The sequence below is a fragment of the Amyelois transitella genome, chromosome 19, assembly GCF_032362555.1.
Source record: "Amyelois transitella isolate CPQ chromosome 19, ilAmyTran1.1, whole genome shotgun sequence".
NCBI classification, from domain to species: domain Eukaryota; kingdom Metazoa; phylum Arthropoda; class Insecta; order Lepidoptera; family Pyralidae; genus Amyelois; species Amyelois transitella.
In genome coordinates this window covers 5,324,837-5,350,556 of record NC_083522.1, presented here as the reverse complement: position 1 = coordinate 5,350,556, position 25,720 = coordinate 5,324,837, and the positions used below count along the sequence as shown (strand labels likewise).

Sequence of the window (25,720 nt, the reverse complement as noted above, 5' to 3'; positions counted from 1 at the left end):
TTAATTCCTTAAGGAAAAAAAGAAAAGATAAATGGCAATATGAACCTATTTTATTACAACAAATTAAGTCTTACGATGAGAGATATGAGAAAGACAGATATTAATTTTTATTTTTAACATAATTAAATTTATACGGGACAAATTACACAGATTGAGTTAGCCTCGAAGTAAGTTCGAGACTTGTGTTATGAGATACTAACTCAACGATACTATATTTTATACTAAATACTTATTATATAAATAAACAAACAACAGAAAAAGTTTGTTTCTCATCACGCCCTGGCCGGGATTTGAACCTGGGACCTTCTGTGACACAGACATAAGTACGGTATTTCTGATATCTCCTTTTTTCTATATTCTTTGGAAGTTTATGCCAAAGTTCATGAACCGTGAGATTTTGCGCAAATTATTTTTACAATAAAAACAATTAACATGTGTTTGGTGTAAATTAAATAAGTATGAGGCACATTATATTTTTTAATGAAGGAACTGGTTTGAACATCATTTCGTCCATGTTATGTCGAGAATGTATGAAAAAAGGAACATGCATAGTCTTTGTGTATATACCAAAGTCAAAAAGACAAAGGTTTTATGATGGAACTGTGACTCAAATAATAACAGGTTGCTAGCCCACCGCCTACAAGAAGTATACAAAGTTCATGAGCTTTCCCTTAGTCTCCTTTTACGCCATCCATGGTAAAGGTATGGAGTGGCCCTATTCAAAAGTGCCGAGAACTACGCGATTCTTTTATTTATTCTTCTTTTAATTTTCAGTGATAAAATGATGCATTAGATCACACTTAATGCATTGTTTTAAAACGCGCAAGACTGTAATCCTAAAAATTCTTTGTAAATGCAGCAACAGAAGAAATGGGTTAAGGTCGACAATTTAGCGTCTGTATTGTAATTATAATGTACTCGCTGCTTTCTTTTTGTTTATAGAATTTTTCTGATATTAAATAAGTTGAAATAATTCAAAGAAACGCAAGATAGGCAGACATAAACTGCCAAGAAAGAAATATTTTTGTTTTAATGGCTACATATTTAAGTACTGATCTAACTTTTCTTATGAATCTTCGACTGTTGAAGCTATGGTATCAAAACTGTTTTATGAAATTGTTTGTAATTGCTTTTCAAAGGTTCAACATCTATTAAATACCAATTATTAATTTGTATTTATTAAATTCTAAAATCAAACTTTATTTAAGTAGCTACAACTATTACTAGCATTTCATTTTATTTACCTTAAGGTTTGGTGAAATAATTGATTTAAATATACACTTCAAACCTCTATTGTGCTTTACGTTTCTAACTGTGGATGTATAACTAAATTCTTTCTATCACACGTAATTGATATGTAACTTAATCATAATCTCGTTCAGAACCTCGAGATCTGAACTGATCTCAACTGATACTCAAAATTGACATAACGAGATAAAAATCCCTTCATCAATTAGGGTAAGTAAATGTTATGTTTAGGGCGCGGTGACGCCCAACAGAGAGCAAACTTTTGCAATATTTAAGGTATTCTGTAATCGGCCTATTTTATTATCTATGCGATGTGATAGATTAAGAAGATGCAATCATATGACTTTTAAATTAAATCCGATAAGGTGCTTTTTTCATGTGATTTAGTCACCATAGGATCTTGGTTATTTGAATCTTGGGCTCCTCCTTGCAAACGATCCAGCCAGAATAAACGTCAAAAGGATTGAAAGATCTTAAGTACCTATTTACTTGAAAGAAACAATTATAAAGGGAGCTTTACTTGTATGTTTGTTTAACCTCATAGAAGAAAATAGATTAGATTTATTTAAGGTCCTGAAAAGCTGCAGAGCTTGATGATAGGACTAAGATTAGATTTCTTGTAAGAGTGAACCTTAACTACTCGTATCTTACCATACTTATAGCAAATGCTACAGTTTGTTTATATATCTGTATGTTAGGCTCTCACTGCCAAGCCTTTGGATCGCCTTTAATGTTATTTTGTGTAGTAGTTAATCAATTATCCGAGGTCAACTCCATACTTTTACTGAACGGGTAAATGAGAATTTAAGTATAAGACAGATTTGCAGGAAAAGTCTAGTTGTCATAATATATGATTTAGAGAAAGTGAGAATCTGTTTTAGAATTATCAAAGGGCGTCGCGAAGGGACCAATAACTTAGCGTATTTTCACAAGCACTGAAACATCTATCTCATTTTACAAAATTTGATTCAATAAAAACATTTATTGTTAATCAAAAATTATGTACGAGTACCCGAATCCAAAGAGCATGCATGAAGAGACTTACGAAAGTGCATGAGGCGAGAGAGGTTTGCAAGGATCGTGGCAAGTGGAATGATGTAGTCTTGTAACCTACCTTCTAGGAATGAGGTGTGATTTTATATATGTAACATGTTCCCGGAGGGCTAGGTTACGAGTACTCACTTATGAATTCGTACATATGTACTTTGTCGGCTTTTTACATAAATGCCTACAAAAGAAAATAAATGACAGAGTTTTCACAATGTTTTAATAGTATTATGAAAATTAGGAAGGGCTTTTAGAGTCGGCCTTAAATTTTATTATTACAACGATGATAGTTATTTATGCCTGACGTGGTTTCTCTATTAATTATGCCAAGTGTTCGACCTATTACTGTCCGCTATTAAATTAAGAGGACAAAAGAATTTGCCTGTTGTTTTTATACTTTTTTACTGCTGAAAAGTAGGCATAGCCACTTAGCACACTAATACCAAAAATACACTGCGATTCCATTTATTAATTTAGGTTATTATTTATATTTACGTTAGGTGATATTGTAATAAATACTTACGATATACTGAAACTTATGGGTATTATTTAAAAATATAACTAAATTACAAATTATAATACTTATTTTTTTTTTATTATTCTAATGTCTAAGGTATATCAGTCATGTAAATCCGTTCAGCGGTTTTTGCGTGAAAGATTAACAAACACACATAACATCCGTACCAATTTACGTATAGAATGTAAACAGGCACAAAAGTCAGAATTTTTCGTTTCAAAAGTTTGCTAGATGAGATGGCCCTTAGAAAGTTAAATAGCCTGCTCGTGTGGCCTACTTAACCCCGCAGATAACGAAAAATTAGGTACGCGATAACAACCTTACCTACTGTGACATTGGGACCGGCGGCCACATGAAACAATTTTCCGAGGTTTTTTTTTTAAATCTCACAAGATTTTCTTAGCTTTGATATCTTGAAGTAGAAATTCGTGTTTTCGCTACGTATAGGTAAAGGAAATTTATGTTTGGTGTAAATACATACACAAAATTACATGTTTATCCGTTACAGGATAGACAGAGTTAGACGTTCAGCTGTATGGCTTTATGATGAAATTGAGATTGAAAAGTGATGTGATACTAGCCCGCCGCCTAAAAGAAGAATTCCAAGTTTAAACCATAAGTTCCTACCATAACGAGAAAGAGGTGTAGACGAGGTTGCCTTTTTCAGAGGGGTAGGCAGAGACTACAAGAAAATATTGTGATTTACTTCACTTACTATTATTTATTATTACTTGCGGCGTGAAAATATTTATGAAGTAAATCACAATATTTTCACGCCGCAAGTGATATAAACGTGATTATATATATGTATTTATGTAAAAAGTTGTACGGTCTTTTTATTTTCTGATATATTTCTGTAAAATTTTAAAAATACTCAATAATATTAACTAAAAATGAACATTCAAAAATTTACTGACATCGCTTATAATACTTATTACTTCAAATAAAATTTCAATCTTAATTCCATTATTAAGCCATATAGCTGGACGTGGCCTTAAAGTCTCTTCAAGACTGTTGGCACTGTCTACCCTGCAAGGGATAGAGACATAATATATGTATATCTATGTAAAATTACAAAAATAATGTGAACTCTTTTCTTTTTGATGTAGTAATAGGTTTAACTAAATTCGAGTTGTCATACGTGGGCAAATCCATAGCTAAACGATAAAGCATTAATATTTTATTCTTTAAATTTGAACTGAAAAGACAAAGGATAAATCGCTTTACATTAAATTAAACAAGTATCAATTAAATAAAAGTAAAAACTAATAATAAGAAGTATTTAAATTAAAATAAATTTAATCTTAGTAAACCGATATGTATATCAATGTCACATGTCACCAGTATTTCGTTACTATGTATGTCATTCAAAATTTTATTTCACTACAAAATACATACATATGACAGCTCAAAGTATTTCGTTCGTATCGTGAAAACCTTGACGCAGTTGGGAAATAATTATGACATTTTCAGAAGAGGCATTAGCTATTTAATTATTTGTTTTGTTTATTCACTGATTAGAGATATCAGGTATGCACGAATATGTTTCATTGCGAAATAAGAATAAGGATGTTCACTTTAAAAGTTGGTGTGATAAAAATGTATCACCGTATCTATATATCTTTCAATGATACAGCTCGTTAAATATGAATGGAGTGTGAATTAATTTTAGCCGTTTTCATCTTAGATCGTCATTACTCACGTAAGGATCACAAAGCGGCCGGTGACAAAGTGGAAATAACTAAAGCGTGGAGAGATCGTTTAGTTAATCAAAACAACGTAATTTACTAGCCGCGTGCTATTCAAATATTCCAACGGGCCTATTTTATTTGACGTTCAACTAATTGAATTAAAATTTATCTAATTTTAATTCGTCTTTTTTTTTACACATTTTTATAAGATGCCATCATCACAGAAAATAAAAATAAAAGAACACTTCACACTTTTTCGGACGAAACGTTTATGTTCGATATTTAAAACATCGATTTGTCAATTCCACATTTTCGCGGTATTCTTTCTGGTCGCGTGTGCGCGGCTCACTCGCGCGCTCTCGCCGTACAATCTGCGCCTATGAACGGTTGCTCTCGGGCCGTAGGGCAGCGGCATATACTAGGTCGGTTTTACAAACGGGAGGCACCGCTGAAAATTTTAACGGAGAAAATAGGTTTTCATTTTACATCGCGAATTTTCATTTTGCCCGTTGAATTTTTTTCAACATTCGCGGATTCTGTGTTTTGACTTCTGGGGTTTGACTACACTTCACGCGTTTAGAATTAAGGTTTTTTGTTTAGATAAATGGGTAATGAGGTTTATTCAATAGTTAATAGAAATCTCATTTATAAAATTATAGTTTGTACTTATTAGCAAACTTATTTATGTAGGTCTACAAATAGATTCTCTATCAGTAGGAATGTGAAACCTTGAAAAACCATATTGAATCATGGTCGGGTATTTATTGGTCTTATATAGGTACATTCATATATTCGGCTTCATACCTTAAGGGGTAGATAGAGCCAACAGCCTCGGAAAAACTCATACGCCACGATGAGCTAGAACTAGTGATGGAATTAAGAGAGAGATGAGTTGATCTTGAAGAGTTTAAAAATAGATACAAAACACGTATGTCTAAATCAAACGATTTCGTGTTCAGATATTACATTTTATTCAAAGCAACTGTCCTTATAGTTCATACTATTCATATATCAGGAACTATTTTTGATGCCGAACTCGCCGGCCCTACTCCACCTTAAAATTTATGAGAGTGACGCAGGCACGTACGTACGTACGTTAGGGTGAGTAGTTACTTGTTGCATTCGGTTTTGTAATTGTAATATATAAAATGAGTTCCTTATTTAATATTTCAAATAATAACTTATTATTTAATGTGACCTAGTTAAAAGACTATAATTAATAATAAATATTATAATTATCCAAGCAGTACTTACATTTATTTCAGATAAACCACTTATAAATACGAAAGAGTAGGGAAAATTACATTAAATCAAATATTTTTCTTTTACCTGACTCTTTTAAAAATAAGATTTTTTTCTTGTTACACTTGGTTTGCGATTAAATAACGTGCCAGTCTATACCAAGCATTATTTATCACAAGAAGTAAATCACGTGTACCGTTTATGAAATTTTTACTTTTATTGAACGCTACCAAGCAACACGAACAAATTGAGATGGTCGGTCACGAGCAGTCGATAAATAATAAAACTAATTTAAAGTTTTAGAAAAATCCGTGTTTAGTTGTTTGGTATATTTCGGATTTGGCCTTTGATATATTACATTTTTTTATTTTATTAACAACATATTATTTTGCCTATGCCTGATTTCAGTAAAGTCTTAAAAAGTTTGAATGTGAATGGATATCAGTTATAATTTTATTTAGTCTTATAATCACGTCTTTCTCTTTTACGGGGTAGGAATAACCAAACGTTTCGAAAAGACGGGAAAGCCCCTTAAATTTTGTTTTGACTTTAAAAAATTAACTATACAGCTTTTTAGCGGTGCCAGAGAATAGTGGTAATTTCTAGAATTAGTTTTTATATTTCGCTGTGTTAAATGTCATTTAAATCGGTAATAAAAAATATAGTACAAATTACGCAAATTGAAAATCGATCGCGTTTGTTCTCAGATTCTAATCAGCGGGCGCGATTTCAATATGAAATTGGCATAAGACTGGTTTCAGAGTAACGCCGGCGAGACGAACCGCTGGCCAGCGCGTTTCAACCGCGCGTGCTTTACCGGCAGAGCGCTTTGAAATATCACATATCATTGTAAAAAATACAGGTACATTGGCAGCGCTGGCTAACGGTACGCGTCTTATAATTGGCGCGTCCAAACCGCCGCTAAAACCGGGCTATTTGTCTAGTGTAGGTAACTCTAAACGCGCGTGTCACCGGCGCTGATCTAACGCGTGACTAAAACCAGCCTAAGATTAACTAGTATTTGATAGACAGATGTAATTAGCCGATCTGCATGCTACCGGCAAATGGAAATCAACGATAAGCCGAGTAAACAACGATGGCTTGCGATCGATTTGTAAGTGGTTAAGTGGTATTGGGCTTCCGTGATAGTGGGTGAATTAAGACCTCTTAGACCTATCTAGGTTACACAATATGCCTTACGGGTTTGAATGTTTTGCGTCAAGTGGTAGGTTATAGTACGCGTAGAAGAATACTAAAAGAAAGTATAAAATGTTTTATTTGCAAACATTGTTCGTAAGTTTATAGTTTATGAGTAAAATGGTATCTTAAATTACATTATGAAAGTAATGCACATCTGAGATTTGAACACGTTTAATTTATATTCGTAATGATACTTAACAAGTGTAACTTAAGGCATTCTTGTTATCTCTGAGCATGCAACATTCGCAAATATATTTCAGACGCAAATATTTGTAAACTCTATATTTCCACGTCAGTTTCCCTAACATACTTAAAAGTACTTAGTAGGAAGTAATTTATATGTACATTTCAAGACATTCAAACCATTCTAAACTCTATCATAAAGCTATTTAGCTAAAGGTAGCCTTTGAGCCAGGCTCTATCTACTTCGTAAGGAATAAAGATGTATTTTTACAAATTGCAATTAAGTTGATCACTTGCCCACCTTGTTAAATTTACTTCAGGAACAATATGAACATCTATCTTTTTCATATTCCATGGTTAAGAAAGAGATATCTCAATCTACCTCGATTCATAATGCGTAATAAATCAAACAAGAAACATAATGTGCAAATTATAGTTTGAAGTTGTCATCACTATTTGCCACAAACACATTCTTTGTTCCATACTGTGATTTTACAACTACAAGATAATGAGACCTTACATAATATTTTAGCAAATCGATAACAGTGTTTGAACATTGCATTCCGGAAAACGAGAAAATAATTATGAGACTATTTCGCATGTTTGCTGAAAGATGTTAAGATATGCTTAGAAATATTTTTGTTCATCTACATTATGAGGAAGACTTTGTTTTATTTTACTAAAACCTTCTTCAACTCTCTAGCAATTTCTGTTGACCATGATAGTAGATTGTGTAAGTCAGGTACACGAAGCGGTTCCTGCATCTCTGCAAACTACGCAGGCTACCTAAGCCATATTGAACCATGGTTAAAGTTCCACTACATAAATATGCCTTTTATACACGTGCGTGATACTTGTCGAATTCTCCGTACATGGTTCATTAAACTGTACTTTTTGACGTAATACTCATAAATCAAAAGTGTGTACATACTTTATATAAAAGAATTTGGCGAAATTTGCCGTCGGGGATATATTTGAAGGTACTAGAAGTGACAATACTCTGACGGCATAGTGAATCAAAGTGAAATTGTTCTATGTCGTTTTAAAAATAAAATACTTGCATTGCGTATAATAATATTTAGCGTTATAAATTTTGCATTCTTCTAACAGTATAAGGAGTGATAAAAATATGTATAAAATCATTTTAAAGCTAAATCATTAACTATATTAAATAATAAATTTTCACACACTGACGTTACAAATGGCGAAAAAAAAAAAGACTTAAACGAATTGAGATAATAATATTAGCTCAAATTTTAGAACAAAATACTTATAATATTTTTTTTTTTGTTATCTCAGGTCAATTCCCTACGATTTAGGTAGAAACGCGTGTCGTAATTGTTTACATCAACGACAGAGATTGCGTGCCATTGTGATGGATTATAGCGAAGGTAATCTTAATCTAAGAAATATTAATAAAGTGACTTTGCCCTTTGAGATTCATTGAGCAAACGGAATACCTAGATGGCGTATTCATTATCATTATTATTCATAAAGCATTTGCTCTCAAAGGCTTTTATCATTTTCATCCTACTTTGTTTCTTCTGTGTTCTCGTCGTGGCTTTACAGTCTTTTCAAGACTTGGCTCTGTCTACCCCGTAAGGGATAAAGATGTGATTATATGTTTCTTTGTTTTGTTTTTATGTCTTCCTTGGGATCATGATGATTCTTTTGTTATTATTATTGAAAATATGGTGCGTTTTTTTATCTCTCTTCAAAAGAGTTTCACCGGGGAATAGGGACGCTAGGAGGTTTCATAGATTGGCGCTTCCATAATAAAATATTTATTAAATCGAGAGGAGGTGCGATTTTAATTTATTATCATTATAAAAGGACGTATTTCGTGCTTCATATTTTTTTTCACAAGTTTATGATGTAGTTTTTAAAGTCTCATAAACTCAATTTATCCTCTAGTATTTTATTCGTTCTGAAATGGAATATACAGATAGTTAGCATATCTTTATAATAAGTATCGTATAAATTTTTAATAAAATAGAATATAAATTTAAGATAAATTACTCAATTTAGTGCTTTATAAAAAGAATCCTTGTTATACACCGCCGTTAAACTTATCAACATTCAAACCAGTTTTTAACTCCTAATAGGTAAATACATACATAACAATTTGGAGTGAGACGTGATTATATATATGTATGTATTAGAGGACATCTTTTAGTAAAACTTGTAAGTAGATTTAATTTGAAACTCGTTTAAACGACAATTATAAGACAATAGATTGTATGTATGGCATTATTATATATTTACTAGAAACTAACAGTTAAAAATCCAATGGGTGCATTTTTAGATGTAAGTTATGAGAAATGGGTAGCCCTTAAATTTACCATCTCAATATGACAAAGCTCTAAATCCACTTCAAATTTTGCAACACATTTATATTTAACCTCGCGTAGCAAGCTTTTACGATCGTGTAATCTTCAATAATAGACTCAGTGTTACCGTCAATGATTTATTTCAGTAATTATGTGAATTACATCCAATAGGAATGTTAAGTAAGACCGCATGCGCATGATTCAGCCGATTATACTCGGTCAATGCGCGAACATTTGGCGCCATGGATAAAGGGCCGTTTGCCGGTTGTAGGCACTTTGGGAAACGTGACTATTTGCGGTTTAATCATTTTTTTATGAAAAAGGAAATGGTAAAAATTATTTTGGATAAAATGTAATTTATTCCAAAATGTTATTTCGTGAGCATTTTTTAGTTTTAGATTTAACGTAAGTAGAAAGTCACTAAACAAAAACAGAATCGTTTTAATATTATTTTAATCCTTGCAGCCACACAACTTAATTCATGTAATAGCTATTTCAATGCATCACCTAATTTAAGGGTTTTGTAAATATTGTTTGTATTCTTTATGTGCAGTGCAATATCTGATTTTATAAAAACCATTAATTCGTATTTAAAACAGTTAAGTATACTTATATCTTTTCATAGATTAAAAACAAGTGTTACTCGGCAAAAACTAAGAAAACCGTCACACACTGACCTACAAGTACAGTCAACACTCACAGTAATGACGGAGTTAATCCAAAATAACGAGGGTACAGAACAGCAATATATAAATAAAAACATGCTATTTGAATAAACGCAATCCAGTAACACAATAAAAGATGAATGTGACTAAATTTTTAATGAATTTAATTTTTTTAATTCATAAAAAAAATATTAGTTACATAGTCGCACAAGATCAGTTAAATAGATGTAATAGGCGCGGGTTTGTGTGTGTGTGTGCGTGTTTGTGAGTGTGGGTGTATAAGTCTGTTTAAAATGGTGACTATTTGTAAAATATCCAACTGACACAATATATAGGTATAAGTTTTATTATCCAGAATTTTGGTACTTGTAAAAATCAGTTAAGACCGGAATTGTCTCCAAACGCAACAAGAATAAATAGCAAACTCTTTTTTTATCTGTATACAGGTTTTTCTTATGTATGATAATTACTTTATGGTGTTAAGGCTTATCTTATCAGATTCTACGTTTGTCGTGCACGGCAAATAAAGTTTGTGTCCATCACTTTTCAGTGTGTGTTTGCCTTAACATAAAAACGAAGACAGGCAAATATAAGTAAAGTATTTTTTACAAAAAATAGTGTCAGGTTAGTTTAAAAAATTCTGCTGATCAATCATTTTACAATAGAAAAAATAAGAGACCAGTTTCCTTACGATGTTTTCCCTCGCCGTAAGAGAAGATATCGTTTAGTTTATAATCTAATGTACATATCTTCTAAAGTAGTCATTGGTACATGGTCGAGGTGGAATTCGAACCTGTGCTTTTCTGCGCATTACGCATTTTAACCGGGCAGCTTACCGATTCTACCACCGACGCCCAAAAGACTCAAATTTATTCCTTAGCTCGAAGCCGGTTTAGTTGTCTTAAAATCATTTCATTCGAAACCTACACTCGTGTTAACTAAGCATTAGACGTCTTCAATCAATCACTTCAATTAATCATACATTTAGCCTGTACCGCTCTATTAAAACAACGCTTTATTAAGAAGATCTGTCAATCTGTTTGTACTCCTATAATAGATGATCAGCTGCTTACTAAATACTTATATTGAATTTGGATTGACAGCTGCCAAATTAGTGATAAGTATCGCTAGTTGGCTCGTGATCTCGGCAAAAAGATTAGTCGATTCAGATGGACAGCATTACAAGTGTTACATGATACTAATTGACCAACATAAAGAAAATAAAACAAAACGTTTGCTGCTCCTATTAGATTTATAATTATTTCTTTAAAACCTTTTCCAAAATATTTCTACATATTTTAATGCCAAGTCTTGAAAGAAGCGCAGCTTAAGGTATTAGTCAAAGACTAGTGAATGATGTTATAGTAGGTAATTGATATATTGACTTATAGGTACTTAATTTTGGAATAAATTTTTAATTTAAATATTGAATTCAAATTAATTCAATATTTAAATTAAAAAAATACATACATACATATGGTCACGTCTATATCCCTTGCGGGGTAGACAGAGCCAACAGTCTTGAAAAGACTGAATGGCCACGTTCAGCTCATTGGCTTAATGATAGAATTGGGATTCAAATAGTGACAGGTTGCTAGCCTATCGCCTAAACAAAGAATCCCAAGTTTGTAAGCCTATCCCTTAGTCGCCTTTTACGACATCCATGGGAAAGAGATGGAGTAGTCCTATTCTTTTTTGTATTGGTGCCGGGAGCCACACGGCATTAAAAAAATATTACATCCACACTAATAATAAAGAGGAAAGATTTGTATTTTTGTATGTTTGTGTGGAATAAACTCAAAAACTACTGGTCCGATTTTGATAAAATTTGGCACAGATATAGAATAGACCTTCAAAAGTGACATAGGCATAAATTTGTTTCGAAATAAATTTATTTCAAAATATAAAACACAAAAATATATCCACCCGTGCGAAGCCGGGGCGGGCCGCTATAAAATATAAAGTAAATGATGTATTTATTTTCCTATGTGTATGTTTGTCTATTCCATCAGAATGACATAGCAATGGGTATTTTATGGTTTTTAAATTTGTATGATGACGCAAGTTTTGGCGCGGACTTGTGTTGTGACAGTTGATGTAGAAATAAGAGTCTTGATGAAATAAAATAATGTATTGAATTTATTGTAATATTCTTTATTTCTGTTATTTTTATTTTGTTTTTTTTTTATATTAAGATAATTTTCGTGAAATATTTATAATATAAAAATCTTTTTGGCGAATCTTGATAATATAACTGTCTCTTTTTGTCTTATAATGTTGCTTTTAACTTTTTGTGGAAACACTTTTTGTTGAAACGAAAAAAAGGGATTTTGCTGATAACTGGCTACTTTTTATTTATATAAATAAAATAGAAATCTATAAAAATATCCATATTGTAAAATTATTGGCCATGTTAACAAAGTGTTAAGCGAAATCTTACTTTGAAATCAAAGACATCTAAATCTTTAACTGAAAACGAAGCCTCATATCGTTACCACGCACTTTTAGTGTTTCGTGTATGTTAGTAATAAATTGTGGTTATTTTCGAAACTGTTAATGAAAATCGAGGAATATTTAACATTCCTAAGAAATTTACGGCTTCTTTTAAACAAGCATCGGTTTCTTTGTTGTCATTTGTATTTTCAGCGGGAATGAGACGTGTCAATCATCGGTATGGTGTAGCCGTAGCTTTTTATAGTTTTTCGACATTTCCGAACACGTCTATCGTCGCCTTGGAAAAAAAATGTTTATGACTTGAAAAAAAAATATAGGTAGGTACATAAGTTTATTCTGTTGTTTAATTGTTGTACATTTCTTATAAAGTGGTGACGATTTTGCTCAAGTTGAATGGGTACTTTTCTCTGTAGATGCCATTAGTCGCTTCTTTTAGACAAAAATATCAACATATGGGGAATTAAAAATTAACGAGTTTTAACTATTAAAAGTTAAAACAATAACGTACGCCGGATACTTTCAAAGATGTTTTATAATATCGAAAGAAATTTGTGAAATCAGATTAAAAACAATAACTGAGAAAACAAACAAGCATATGCTATGGTTAAGAGGGATACAAAGTACTCACATTACGGAATAGACAGACCCAACAGCACAATACTCTTAGACCACGACAGGCTTATGATGGAATGAAGAATCAAGGATAACGTCAGGATGCTAGCTTATCGCTTAAACGAAGAATCGCAAGTTTTTTTTATATTTCCTTTGATTCTCCTATAATCTGCACGGGAAGCTGTCATAAACTATGTTTCTTCACCACCACATCGACATCAGCAAAAAAGGCTGCATATGAAACATATATCTCGTTTTTGGTAAAGAGGGCTAGGATCACGAACGACTATTAAAAGAATATTTATAAAACATTATAAATTTCGAAATCTACAGTTACGTCCAAGTCATAAAATTCTTCGTTCTAAGCTAGCCCTTAGTATGCTTAGAAGATTTATAACAAAGGCTGAAAACGCAGTTAGTTTTCAAATGTGCGAAATGATTGATCGCTATTGTTGTTGTCAACCGCTCGTTAACAATGTAACTAAACTTACATCACAAGTCTTTAGAGTTTAACCGTAAAATTACAACTTGTATTATTTCTTATGAACTCATAAAATAAAGGAAGGCCCAAAAATAAAGGAAATAAAAAATTAAAAAAAATTTTGTTGAAAAATTCATTTATAAAATATGTCAAGTACCTACGTTTAAAAGTTAAAGTACATAAATATAAAATCTTATGGAAATTAATTATTTACCATTATTGCAATACCATATTTATACTATAAAGTACCTACTTATATTGATCCAAACTACTGTGTAATTCAGGCACTACAGAATAGGGCCTGAAAAAGATGGAGTCATCTATTTCATATGGATATCTTTGGCAACTATGGATACAGTGCAAGCTTTACCTAATGCTCGTAACGAAGGTAAACTGTATTGTTGTCAGCTGCTTGTCTTTTCAGGCAGATCAGATTGTACAAGGGAAGGCTAATGGGGTAAGATTATATTCGGAGATGGCCTACCAATTTGTCTATTATAAATCTCAATTCCATCTGAAATTGTCTACTCTGTGTGGGATAAAGACGTGATATGTCTGTATGTAGGTATGTCATTATGCCAACATTAAAGTTTTAATAATAGCTCCCAATGACTTCTAAAAATCTGAAAAAAAAGTTGTGATTAGAGTTACAGACTTCATTTGATATGAAAAGGTTTTTATTTAGAAAAAAAGAGTATATTTATAAGGTCTATTTTCATGGAACATTTGATCTGCTCCACGATACTTAAAAAGCATTAAATTAGATCTATGATACGGCAATAACCTGACACTTGGGTTAACAGAAATCGTGTAATAGTAATTTTAGGTTTGAACTCAGTAAAGCTAAGATAAGTACATACTGCAGCAAATTAGGTGATCAGAAACTACATTTTTACAATAAAATGCTCGGTTATGACCCTCATAAAATGTTGCGGGGTTAAAGCACAGGCAATTTTCAATGTAAAGGTGAGATTTGATACACTTTAGTGGCGCCCTGTAATTTTAAAGCGATTTGGTGAATTCTGCGACGGTATAAATAAATGTATTTCGCTATCGTCCGTTTCGAATTTCGAACAAAGAAATTGGCAAATTATTATAGTTTTAAGAAAACACAAATATATAGCACAATTGGCGGACTTAATGCAACTTTATCTAAAACAACGACATTTATAATTTAAGGTTTTGTTGTTTTAGATAAAATTATTTATTTATTATTAATTATTTATTATCTATATATATAAAACTCTTCCGTTACTGAGTGACTGACTGACAGACAACGCACAGTCGAAACTACTGGTCGTAGACAGCTGAAATTTGGAATGTAGGTTCCTTGGGATATGTAGGGGAGCACTAAGAAAGGATTTTTGGAAATTCAACCCCCAAGGGGGGGAAAAGGGGTAAAAACGTTTCTATGAAAAATCTTATTCCTTGGGTTTATAAACTTGAAACTTGGCATGAACACGTACATAGGCAAGTAAATATGTTTGACATTATAAGTTTTTTCAAACTACCCTCCAATCGTGATTTAGGGGGTGCGATTGGGTGACTGATTTATTAACGCACAGCCGAAACCGCTCGGTATAGGAGTCTGAGATTTTGAACAGAGGTTCCTTTAGTAACATAAGTAAGCACTAAGAAGGGATTTTTCAAATGTCAACCCCCAAGGGGGGGAAACGGGATAAACTGAGCCGGGGCTGCGGGAAAGTTCTAACGAGATACCGTGGCCCCGGAACGCAAAGGGCAACTGAAGGAACGAGGTGGGTTTTAGTCAGTAAAAGTCTGACACTCCCTTCCGTTCCACCCAGAGCGGGAGAGGTCATTTGATGATTTCCCATCCTTAAAAAAAAAGACTTTGTATGACAACTTTCTACTAATATTATAAAGAGGAACAATCTATTTTTTTATATGTTTGTTTGTTTACACATGTAATCGATAAACTCCGAAACTACTGAATCGATTTCAAACATTCACCATTAGAAAGCTACATCATCCCTGAGTAACACAGGCTATATTTAATTCCAGTTGTAACAAGATTTCAGCCTGTGGAAGAAAAAGCCCTGTCGAGATCATTAAAAAACGCTATATATAACCGAATTACACGTGGGCGAAGCCGCGGGCGGAAAGCTAGTTATATATAATAAAATTAAATGAGGGCAGTAATGCGGTTTGAAAAATGTGAAATGGCTCCTCAATAGATAGTGCAGTAGTTTTAATGAATGCAGTTACAACACATACATCACATGTTCAAAGGGCCAACAATGACATAACCTTAATTTTTGTAGGTACTTCCATAATGTAGGTACTCATAATCAGCAAGACAATAGACATCTTGGTCTTCTCATTATGGTAGCATTACTATTAAGAACAACATAATCAAGATTATGTGTATAGTAATATGTCTTTTTTCATCACCCGTGGTCGTTCACTGTAAAGTTGTAAAATGTGTTTGCTTTATGAAATCACGACGGCAAACGATTATCACCCCTATTTGTATGACAATAAGGGTCTAAGGATTTTCAGATTATTTGTCGAAGTTGAAGATAAGATCATCCTTCGTATCTAAGGTTTACTCTAACATGGTGTGGCCTTGACATGGACATTTTTGTTATTAGAAGTTATTTTTTTTAAAGTCAGTGAACTTTTGATATCGTTTTATTTCAACTCATTTTATCTTTTAATTTCATTAAATAGTTTAGAATGAATCAAAATAATGCAAAAAACGCAGAATAATCTTTTTTACTAATGCAAACTCCTGCAACAACTTCCTATCAGTCAACATGTACTAGCAAATGCCTCGAGAGGTTTCAACTTAAAATAATTACCTATTCATTTGTTTGTATTCTAATAACATGGCTGTATAAACATCGTATACGAGTCTCCTTACTATTCCCGTTACGCAGAATTACGAATGATAACAAGTTAATAGCCCCTATTGATACCGCCGTCTAATTTCACGTCATCCTATCTAGCGGTAGTTTATTAGTATTTCAAGATTGCTTACTAGTTGTAATTTCTCAGTTTTCCAAATATATTCAACAAGGTAAAAAAGTAGGTTCACAATTCATCCGAATTTATTCAGTGCTTAAAATAAATAATTATTATATCAACACATGCACTAAATATATCGCTGGTCAGATCAAATAGTTTTTCGCGAGAACGGAAAAAGAGAGGAAAGAAGAATACATTTAATGAGATAACAAGTGACAGAACAGCTCGATACTGTGCGAACTCCTCATAAAAAGTGAGATGAGTTGGCGGAGAACCCTTTAGGTACTCAACTGGTTTATGGCGCGAAATTGATTCATCAGAGTGTAGTTGGATCGGTATTTTTTCTTTCTTACAATCTTATCGATGTATTTATATGTAAGTAGATGTATTTTATAATTACTGAATTTTTAATTTTGGTGTGGATCTATGTTTTCATTTGCTTGCTATGATGCTTTATGAACACGTTTATGGCCAACAATATGGCGCAAAACCTTTTCGTATAATGTTACTTGTTACATTTGGTTGTAACCTATTGTGTATACCTACCTACCTAAATAAATAAGTTCAACTAGGTGGGCTTTAAGGAATGTGTTTACACTTTGAAAGTTATTCAAACGGAATAAGTAGTGTGTGGTGTAGATCTATGACCGCACAACAGAACAGTCTGCAAGTGACTGATTGGACAATTGCAGCCTTCAATTCCTCGCGAACCCAACGCCGGCGGCACTTTAAGACAATTCAAACTGTTTCCTTGATTTCTATCCGATGTTTATGTACTATTTAGCTTTCGCTCGCGGATCCACTAGCTTGAAAAGTATAACTTTATGTTCACCACGGGGAAGGACATAAAGTTATACTTTTCAAGAGTACGGACTCTTCACTTTGTGTAGTATGCAAACTTTCATAGAGATCGGTTGAGTAGTTTTGATGTGAATGTAATATTTGTATTTCCTGGTATAAAAGCGAAGGATAAATAAAAAGAACTAATTCTTATTTTTTCTTGTATTTTGACTGCATGTGTGATAAAGTGTTGAACCGCATGATATACATTTTTGATTAACTTCAGGGTCTAGAGTGTTCATCTTTATATTTTTTGCTATAATATAGTATTGTTGTGTTTGTTACAAAATTTGTCTCAAATTAACTTTGGAGATAGCTCAATCTGTGTTATTTGTCGATATAGATTCCTAACTCTCTACTGGGCTGGGTACATAAATACCCTACTTATAAACTTAATAAAGGTTCTCAAGTGCTCTGACTATAGAAATCGGTAATAATAAATTATTCCGATTCCTAACAAAAATGCAAATAACTATCCTTAAGTTACGTATTTAGTTATATTCAAATGATATTGGATATTGCATTCAGCATGTCCGTGTCGCATCGCAAAAGTAGATCAGACGAATTTTGCAATTAAAGTGTTACAACAACTGAACAAATATCATTTAATTGAAACGAATGTTCAAGAAAATTAGCAATATGCAATAATGTACGAGAAATAAAGTTATTGTACTTTCAATAAATATTATGCTAACTATGTACGCATGCAACTGTATTGTACTTTCCTAAAGTTGCCTATTTAGCGCAGTGGTTGTGTTCTTCCCTAATGACCGGTCCCGGGTCCAATTCTTGAATAGATGTTATGTTGAAAAATTATACAATGAACTTTTTTGATTCTGACTCCGGATTCTAATATAATATCATTTAGTTATCAATAATACCAGTCCCGAACTTAGTTTGGGACTAGCTCCATCTGTGTGATTTGTTCGGTATTTTTTTTTTATTTCACAAGAGTAAATTGATTAAAGCTCTTTTTTTCAATAAAGGTACACTTAAAGATAACAAAGTATAATACTAATAAACAAGAAAACAATAGTTTCGTAAACGTTCTCATGGTTTGGTAGACATGTTTATTTATTATGGCAATACACGTCGTGTCGTACGAAATAACAACCAATCTATCTCTGGTTACTATTAATTGCCGGGGATTAACAAAGGTGTGAATGCGGCTATTCTACCGTAAATCCCTAGAAAGATACGTTTATTCTGTTTCTTAAATTTGGGAAATACGTTTATTTTATTTCTTTAATTTGGGAAATTACAACAGACAACGTTTTTACTCGACGAAACAGTTATATTACTTAATTCTGAATTTTTAGCCACACATTAAGCTTAATCCTTTATATATCAAGAAAGTTTTTCGACAGACAACATATCACATATCAGTGATCAACAGATCACTGATATGTTAAAATTTACTTTTCTTTTTAAACACAACCAATTACCGGGAACAAGAACTTTCGATTTATATGGAGTAAATGCTTGACGGTCTGACAAATTATGGTGTTGTTAACACGATTTCTACGGTATATATCTACCTCTAATTAGGGCTGTATACTTTCTCGATGCTAGGAAGCTGGAGCAAGCTATTGGTTAATAAGCGGATTGGAGCAATAAACTTGTTAGGTAAGTAAAGTAAGGAAAGAATTTCAATCGCAAGTAAAGTACGTAAAATTACAAAGGGAAGACCTCTTTCAACCGATAAAAACTGTAGTTACAAAAAAACTGTATTCTTTTGTTGGTGTTTCGCGCGGTTATTTAACTTAATTTGAAGTTTAAACAAAAAGAGAACAATAAATATTTACAATTTACAAAATCTAACCGACAAGCAGACTTGGGATGCATACAAAGCTTGAAGCTTAAAAATGTATTTGATAGAGGAGATTTTTTTCTCTGTTACGCAGCCTTTCATAGAAACTTCGCTACAGCTATTCACTATAACGATAAATTTATTGTATCATAATGAGAGGCCGCTGCATCTGAACTGAAGAACCAATTTGCGTTTGAAGACCAGCTTGTTAGAGCGGTTATGTGGCGACCTAATAGCAAAACAAGTGGCAATACAGATTTTGAACTTTATTTGGACTTTCTTTGAGATCCATAGTCAATGGTATAGCAAAGAGATATACTTAGTAGACTTGTCCTATAATTTAAAAATACATTTAAGGAGAAAAATATGAAAATAGCGGAAATCGCAACCTTCTGGGCTAATTTTGAAACCATTGACATGATAGAAGAAGAAAACAATATAATATTGTGAATGATTAAGTCAGACTTGTTTGTAACCGATTATTTTTTTGTAAGGGCTAATCTTCGGAAGTTTGTAAGCGATCATGATTTTTTTTCCCCGCTAATTACCTCTTTTGTGGGTGTAAGAGGCTATGTGAGTACCACGGAAAAAGCCGTTGCGGATCGCTAGCGAGACACTAAAGGGATATACATCTGACCTGAATAACTCACATACATACATACATACATAAACTCACGCCTCTTTCCCGGAGGGGTAGGCAGAGACTACCTCTTTCCACTTGCCACGATCCCTGCATACTTCCTTTGCTTCATCCACATTCATAACTCTCTTCATGCAAGCTCGGCGGTTTCGGGCACTTTTGACCTGACCCTTCACCAGGACGTCCTTAATTTGATCAAGATATGTTCGTCTAGGTCTTCCCACCTCACATAATTAAGGATATTAATGAAACCATCAAACAAAACATTAAATCAACGTCCAGCCACAACCAACAAGTTGTGTAAACACCACATCAATCAAATGAGCACTTTGATTGCTGTCGATCGAATTTGCATAAATTTATCTTGATTACTCATTCGACCAGATAGTCACACAGTGAGCGAAACACTTGGCGGTAAACGAGCCACTTTAGTGGCCATATGTTTCACATTAGGGGCATGTAGATTGTAAAGCAAACTATTAATAACATTTAGTAAATCATTACTTGATGCTTTGTGTTCTTTGTCAGTTAATTCAGCCTTAGTAAGTTAGCAGATTAATTTCAGGTTTTGAAGTATTTTTCTCATATGTATCACGTCGTTATTTCTTAGGGGGTAGACAGATCCAATTATCACAAGACACGAAGGCACCGTTGAGCAGAATTGCTTAGTGATAGAATTGAGGGTCTACTTTTGGAGGTTGCTAGCCTATCTTCTAAAAATAATCTGAGTTTAATCATAAGTTCCCCTTATTTTGGATTTTATTGTATGATTGAGTAAAGAAGCTGTTGGCAAACAAGGCACATCAAAATTCAACGATCCAAATGTCGACATAATTTATCGAAGTTGCATTTAAACTACTAACGTAAAGCCTATAATTTTGATAGAATGTAAAAAGGGCCTAAACTTTCAATCAAATTATTCAGCATACAAAACCAATATCAAAGATCCCTTAGCTAGATTACAAACCCTATATAAACAGCTATTTTGTTCAGGTGGAAGGAGATCAAAGCCTCCGATCATGGTGGTGGTTCCATCGACAATACTTCGTAGTCAACAATTACTGTCAGAAAATAGATCTCTTCCTTCTATATCATAATGTTTGATACTGGGTACAAATTTGGTTAAAGTCATAACAAGATAGGTAAAGATGATCAATAAATGAAGATATTTTAAAAATCGGATAGGTAACTACAAAAAAAATTAAAAAGCGTTTTCTAACAATCGCCACTATAACAGATACAGGTAGGACATACATTATATATGGGGGCAGACTGCAACTGATTTGCAATGCGAGTCTGCAAATGTCACATTTTTAATTATTCAGTACTAACGCACACTAGCTGGTATAAATCATAATTTAAACTCGATTAAAGTTTAGAAGTGAAGTGAAGTGAAGAAGTGCATTATGCCAAAATTCATGCTTTTTGATATTTATTTTAAACAAAGGGACAATTTTCGAAGCTTAATGGGAACGTACCAGAAAGTATAGAAACAATTGATACCGTTAGGCCCAGTGGCGGTCTCAGCTCAAGAGCGGCTATTAAAGTTATGTTCGGAAGTCTATATATTTATTTTATTACTGTTTTGTTTTATAGTATATACAAAGTTAGATAACATGAAAAGCATCGGTGGTCGAGTGGTTAAGGAGTTAGTAACTGTTAAGAAATCGAGGCCGTTTCAAAGTGTACCAGTTCGAATCCTAGGACAGGCTAATGACAGCAGACCAATGATTTTACGGTTAGCAAAAACATCGTGAGGAAACTACTCGTATCATATTTATGCAACACGGTGTGGAACTCTATTGTTTATTGGACTCAATATGGACTACACACTATAGACCCAAAACTATTGCAATGAAAAATATTTGAACGGTACCTAATTCCTTACATCAACATGATTATTTTGTATTTATCCTAACTAATATTATAAATGCGAAAGTAAGTTGGTTTGTTTGTTTATTATATCATTTCACGTGTTATCAACTGATCCAATCTTGAAATTTCGCGTATATAACTAGAGAAAGACATATACCTTTCATTTAATGGGTGCTAAAAACCTGTATTTTTTGTAGGAGTCGCAAAAAAAATTAACAATGAGTATTACAAATAAAGATGATCTTCTATGGTGTCGGCACGTAAATACGTATCTCAAGATGAATGCCAGGACATTTCACGAATCACCTTATTTCGCTATATGTTCGCAACGTTCCCAAGAACATTAGAACTGTATGTGATGGATCAGTGCCTCGAGGCATAAAATAATGTTGACGTAGATTTTCAACTCTTTGAAGTTAGTACAAATAATACAATTTTACTTTTAATTGGGACAAATCTTGGGGTAAGATCAGGTCAAGAGCACCCTGAACTGATGAGCTATTGCGTGAAGAGAGAGATGAATGTGGAAGTACCTGGCACGTATACAGTAATCGTTGTCAGTGGGAAATGTGTTGGCTTTGTTTGACCCTCTAGATCTTCTACCCTTAATTGTAACTAAGTACATATGTATTCATAAATAACATTATCAGTCCATAGAGTTAAATGTTTTTTTTTTAATCTTGTTTATTTTTTCGTTATTAGGAGTTGAAGTATTTCTCGTGAGGATTTCCTCAAATACATTCAAAATTCGTGATCCTGAAAAAGTAACTTCATGAGCACAAAATAAAAAAAATAACGTTAATTATTTATCGATTCATAATCAAAATTAAAATGTACTACTTACTTTTCCAACAAGTTCCTGTTTGGAAGTCCTGTTTTTAAAAAGGTACAAGTTTTTCTATTGCCTCTTTATTCTATGCTCGAGATATGTTGCTTCGTATCATGTTAGTTATATTCATGTTTGTGATGGAAGATATAGAAAATTGTATGTTGGGCTTGTGTAGCAAGCGTTTAATTCTATAACGATGCGGGATTGAATTACAAGATTAATAAATTCATGCAAAATAGCTAACGGTGCGGGATAATAATGAGCGAAGTCCGTAATGAAAAAACAACTTTCAGTCGATATTTTTTATTAAGAAGTATAATAGTCGTGAAATTGCTGTGAGAGAAAATATTGCGTAGTTGCGGTTTCTCTGCTAGGTTGCATATTAGGATCTGAAATGGGATTCGCTTTGTTTAACGAAACTTATCCAATCCAGAATTTTTGTCATGGGATGGCCATCATTTTGGAAAAAAATTGAGAAGAACAAAAGACTAGGTGTTATCACTTGTTTCAAAAGTCTTGCTGATAACCTCAAATTCGTAACAAGACTATCAAGGGTAAATCCACCATTCACCAGTCTTCATAACTTTATCTTATTGCCAGCTTTACAACTGTGCCGAAAACTGCGTGTGTGTATTATCTGCTTCCCATTTCTATGGCTGAAACTTTGGCAGAGTAAGGTACAGAACGAACGTACCTTGTTCAAATCCAGAACCTTCTGGTGAAAGTTACCAAAACCGATGAGCTTAAATAAAGGTAAAGATTAAAATAAAAGTGGATGAAACAAAGGAAGTAAGCGTGGATCTTGCACGTATCTCATAGTCTCTCTCTACCCGTCTGGAAACAGAGGCTGATCATGATCATTTAGTTAAGTTAAAATGTAAAGAAAGCAACAATCTATAGACTCATAAAATCTTTGAACTTCACTAGGTACTTATTAACTAAGTATTAACTTGTTTTAGTCCTTTCACTCTAGGCGTCTGCTGCCAATCAACAAAATACCATAAGACATGTAATTACCTGGGAAAAGTAATGGGGAAAAGTGATAAATAGTCTGCTTAGCAATCTCGTATAGATAAATCTAGCTTCAATAGTTGAAAGACCAGTAAGGTCCAGTGAACTAATTTAGTAAACCCGGTTTTCTTGAGCAGAAAACGGGAATTGACCGCTTATAATTTTTTATTTATCCGTTTTTCGAACAATGCATACATATTTCTTGTCCTTTACGGGATAGACAGAGGCAATAGTTGCAAAAAGATTGGAAGGTCAACTGCATGGAATTCCATGCAGTTGACCTATATAATTAATAATGAAATATAATTAATTATAATTATAATGAAATTGAGATTCAGATACTGACTGGTTCTTTGTTAACACATGATTTGAAACGAAAATTTTAATTTTTTCCTCCTTCATTGACATTTAGAATCTGCGCGGGAAGAGAAGCAACTGGCAGTTAAAATGTGTTATTTTCTTTTCTACCAGACTATCATAATAGAATCGAAGTTAAATAATCAAAATTCAACTTCGATTCCATTAGGATCGTAGATTTGGATGTTGGTTCGCTCGGGTAAAGACAAGGTCTTTTTACGCATATCCGAGTAACCTTTATTATAATTATTACTTACACAGTTTTTAACTAAAACAATGCTACTTGTTTATTTTGCATTTATAGGGGAATAATAAATGAAATAATAAATTAATTTACTTTTCATATCTGTCATGAGTAGAAGTTTTCTGGGGTGAAAGTTATAGGTAGTTGTCATGAATGTGGAAAAATCGCGAACAAATTTAAAACAAACAACTTAGTACATATTTCATCTCACTTTCACATAATAATTATAAATAGGACAGAATGTAATGGTTTATTCCAATATTAGTACCTAGATGACTTATAAGATCACCCGATTAGGTCAGGTAGACGTTAAGGTATTGTTTCCAAATCAATAGGAAGAGTATCCCACGTGATATAATTTAACATAATTGGAGGTCTTTGTTTAATACTCGTATTAACATCAGTTAGCTCACATGATCAAAGGAAACATTTTTGTAAAACTAGTCAAATTTTATCGACAACATCCAAAAAATAAAGTTTCAATATGATTAAGTTTAAACAGACAATATCTAGTTACCGCACTACTCTATGAATATAAATTCATTCAGAAACACCATAACATTATTAAAAGATACTTGTGACCATCTCCATGTTGGCTCAGTAAGGCTTTATGCGAAAGCGGCAGCGGCCCTTATAACATCAGTAAATGACAAGTTATTATTAAATACCGGCATTTCTTACGCTACAAGAATAAATAATCTAGTGGGAAAGCACCTGCTTTATAAAGTTTTACTACTTTCAAATGTGGTATTCGCATAATAAAGAACCCTATTGAAGTATGGTTAACTTTCCAACAAGTAATATACCGGCTACTCTACAATAGATGGCGCTGCTAATAGGTACGACTAACTAGAAAAGGGAACATTGCTTTTCCTTTCTGTACAACTAAGTTTTATCCCCGATTTTACTTGCACTTGTGTTTCAAAAAACATAAAAGTGGGATCCTTATAGGATTACATTTTTAACGAACACAATAAAATACCTATTTTTAATCCTTGATCTAGTTGTGACTTTAACTTTATTTTAGTCCTAAAATTTACATAGGTAACTATCTTCTATATTTTGGAAAACACACGAGTCTGGAACGCCGTGATACATCAGGCGTTCCATACTCAGCATTCCAACTTACCTTGCAAGTTCCCTGGACACAAATGGCTCTGAACCCTGGCTTGGTGCAAGGGGTACCGTCAGCAACCAAGGCGAGGGACGCGTAGAACTGCTGGCCGCGCGGTCGGCAGTTGAGGGTGCACGGTGCGTTGCCTGGAATTAAAAAAAAAATTAAGTGTAAGTCATATGCTGGAATAAAATCTGTTCGTTAATAAAATGGAAGTTGTAGGTATGAAATATATAGTTGTCATTCAAATTTCTATCAGCACACAGACCAAATGGGTTTTACTGATTACAGAAGTAGGTAATAGATATATGTATTAAATAGTATTAGGTAGTTCCGTGGTTC

At 33.1% G+C, this 25,720-nt stretch overlaps 1 protein-coding gene across 1 annotated transcript in view; it reads right to left on the bottom strand.

Moving 5' to 3' along the window:
- LOC106132698 (thrombospondin type-1 domain-containing protein 4) overlaps nt 1–25,720 on the bottom strand; it is a 97,679-nt gene that overhangs the window by 19,147 nt on the left and 52,812 nt on the right. The window contains exon 7 of the mRNA XM_013332196.2: nt 25,394–25,524. Within this exon, the coding sequence (XP_013187650.2) occupies nt 25,394–25,524 (131 nt within the window). The remainder of the gene's footprint in view (nt 1–25,393; nt 25,525–25,720) is intronic.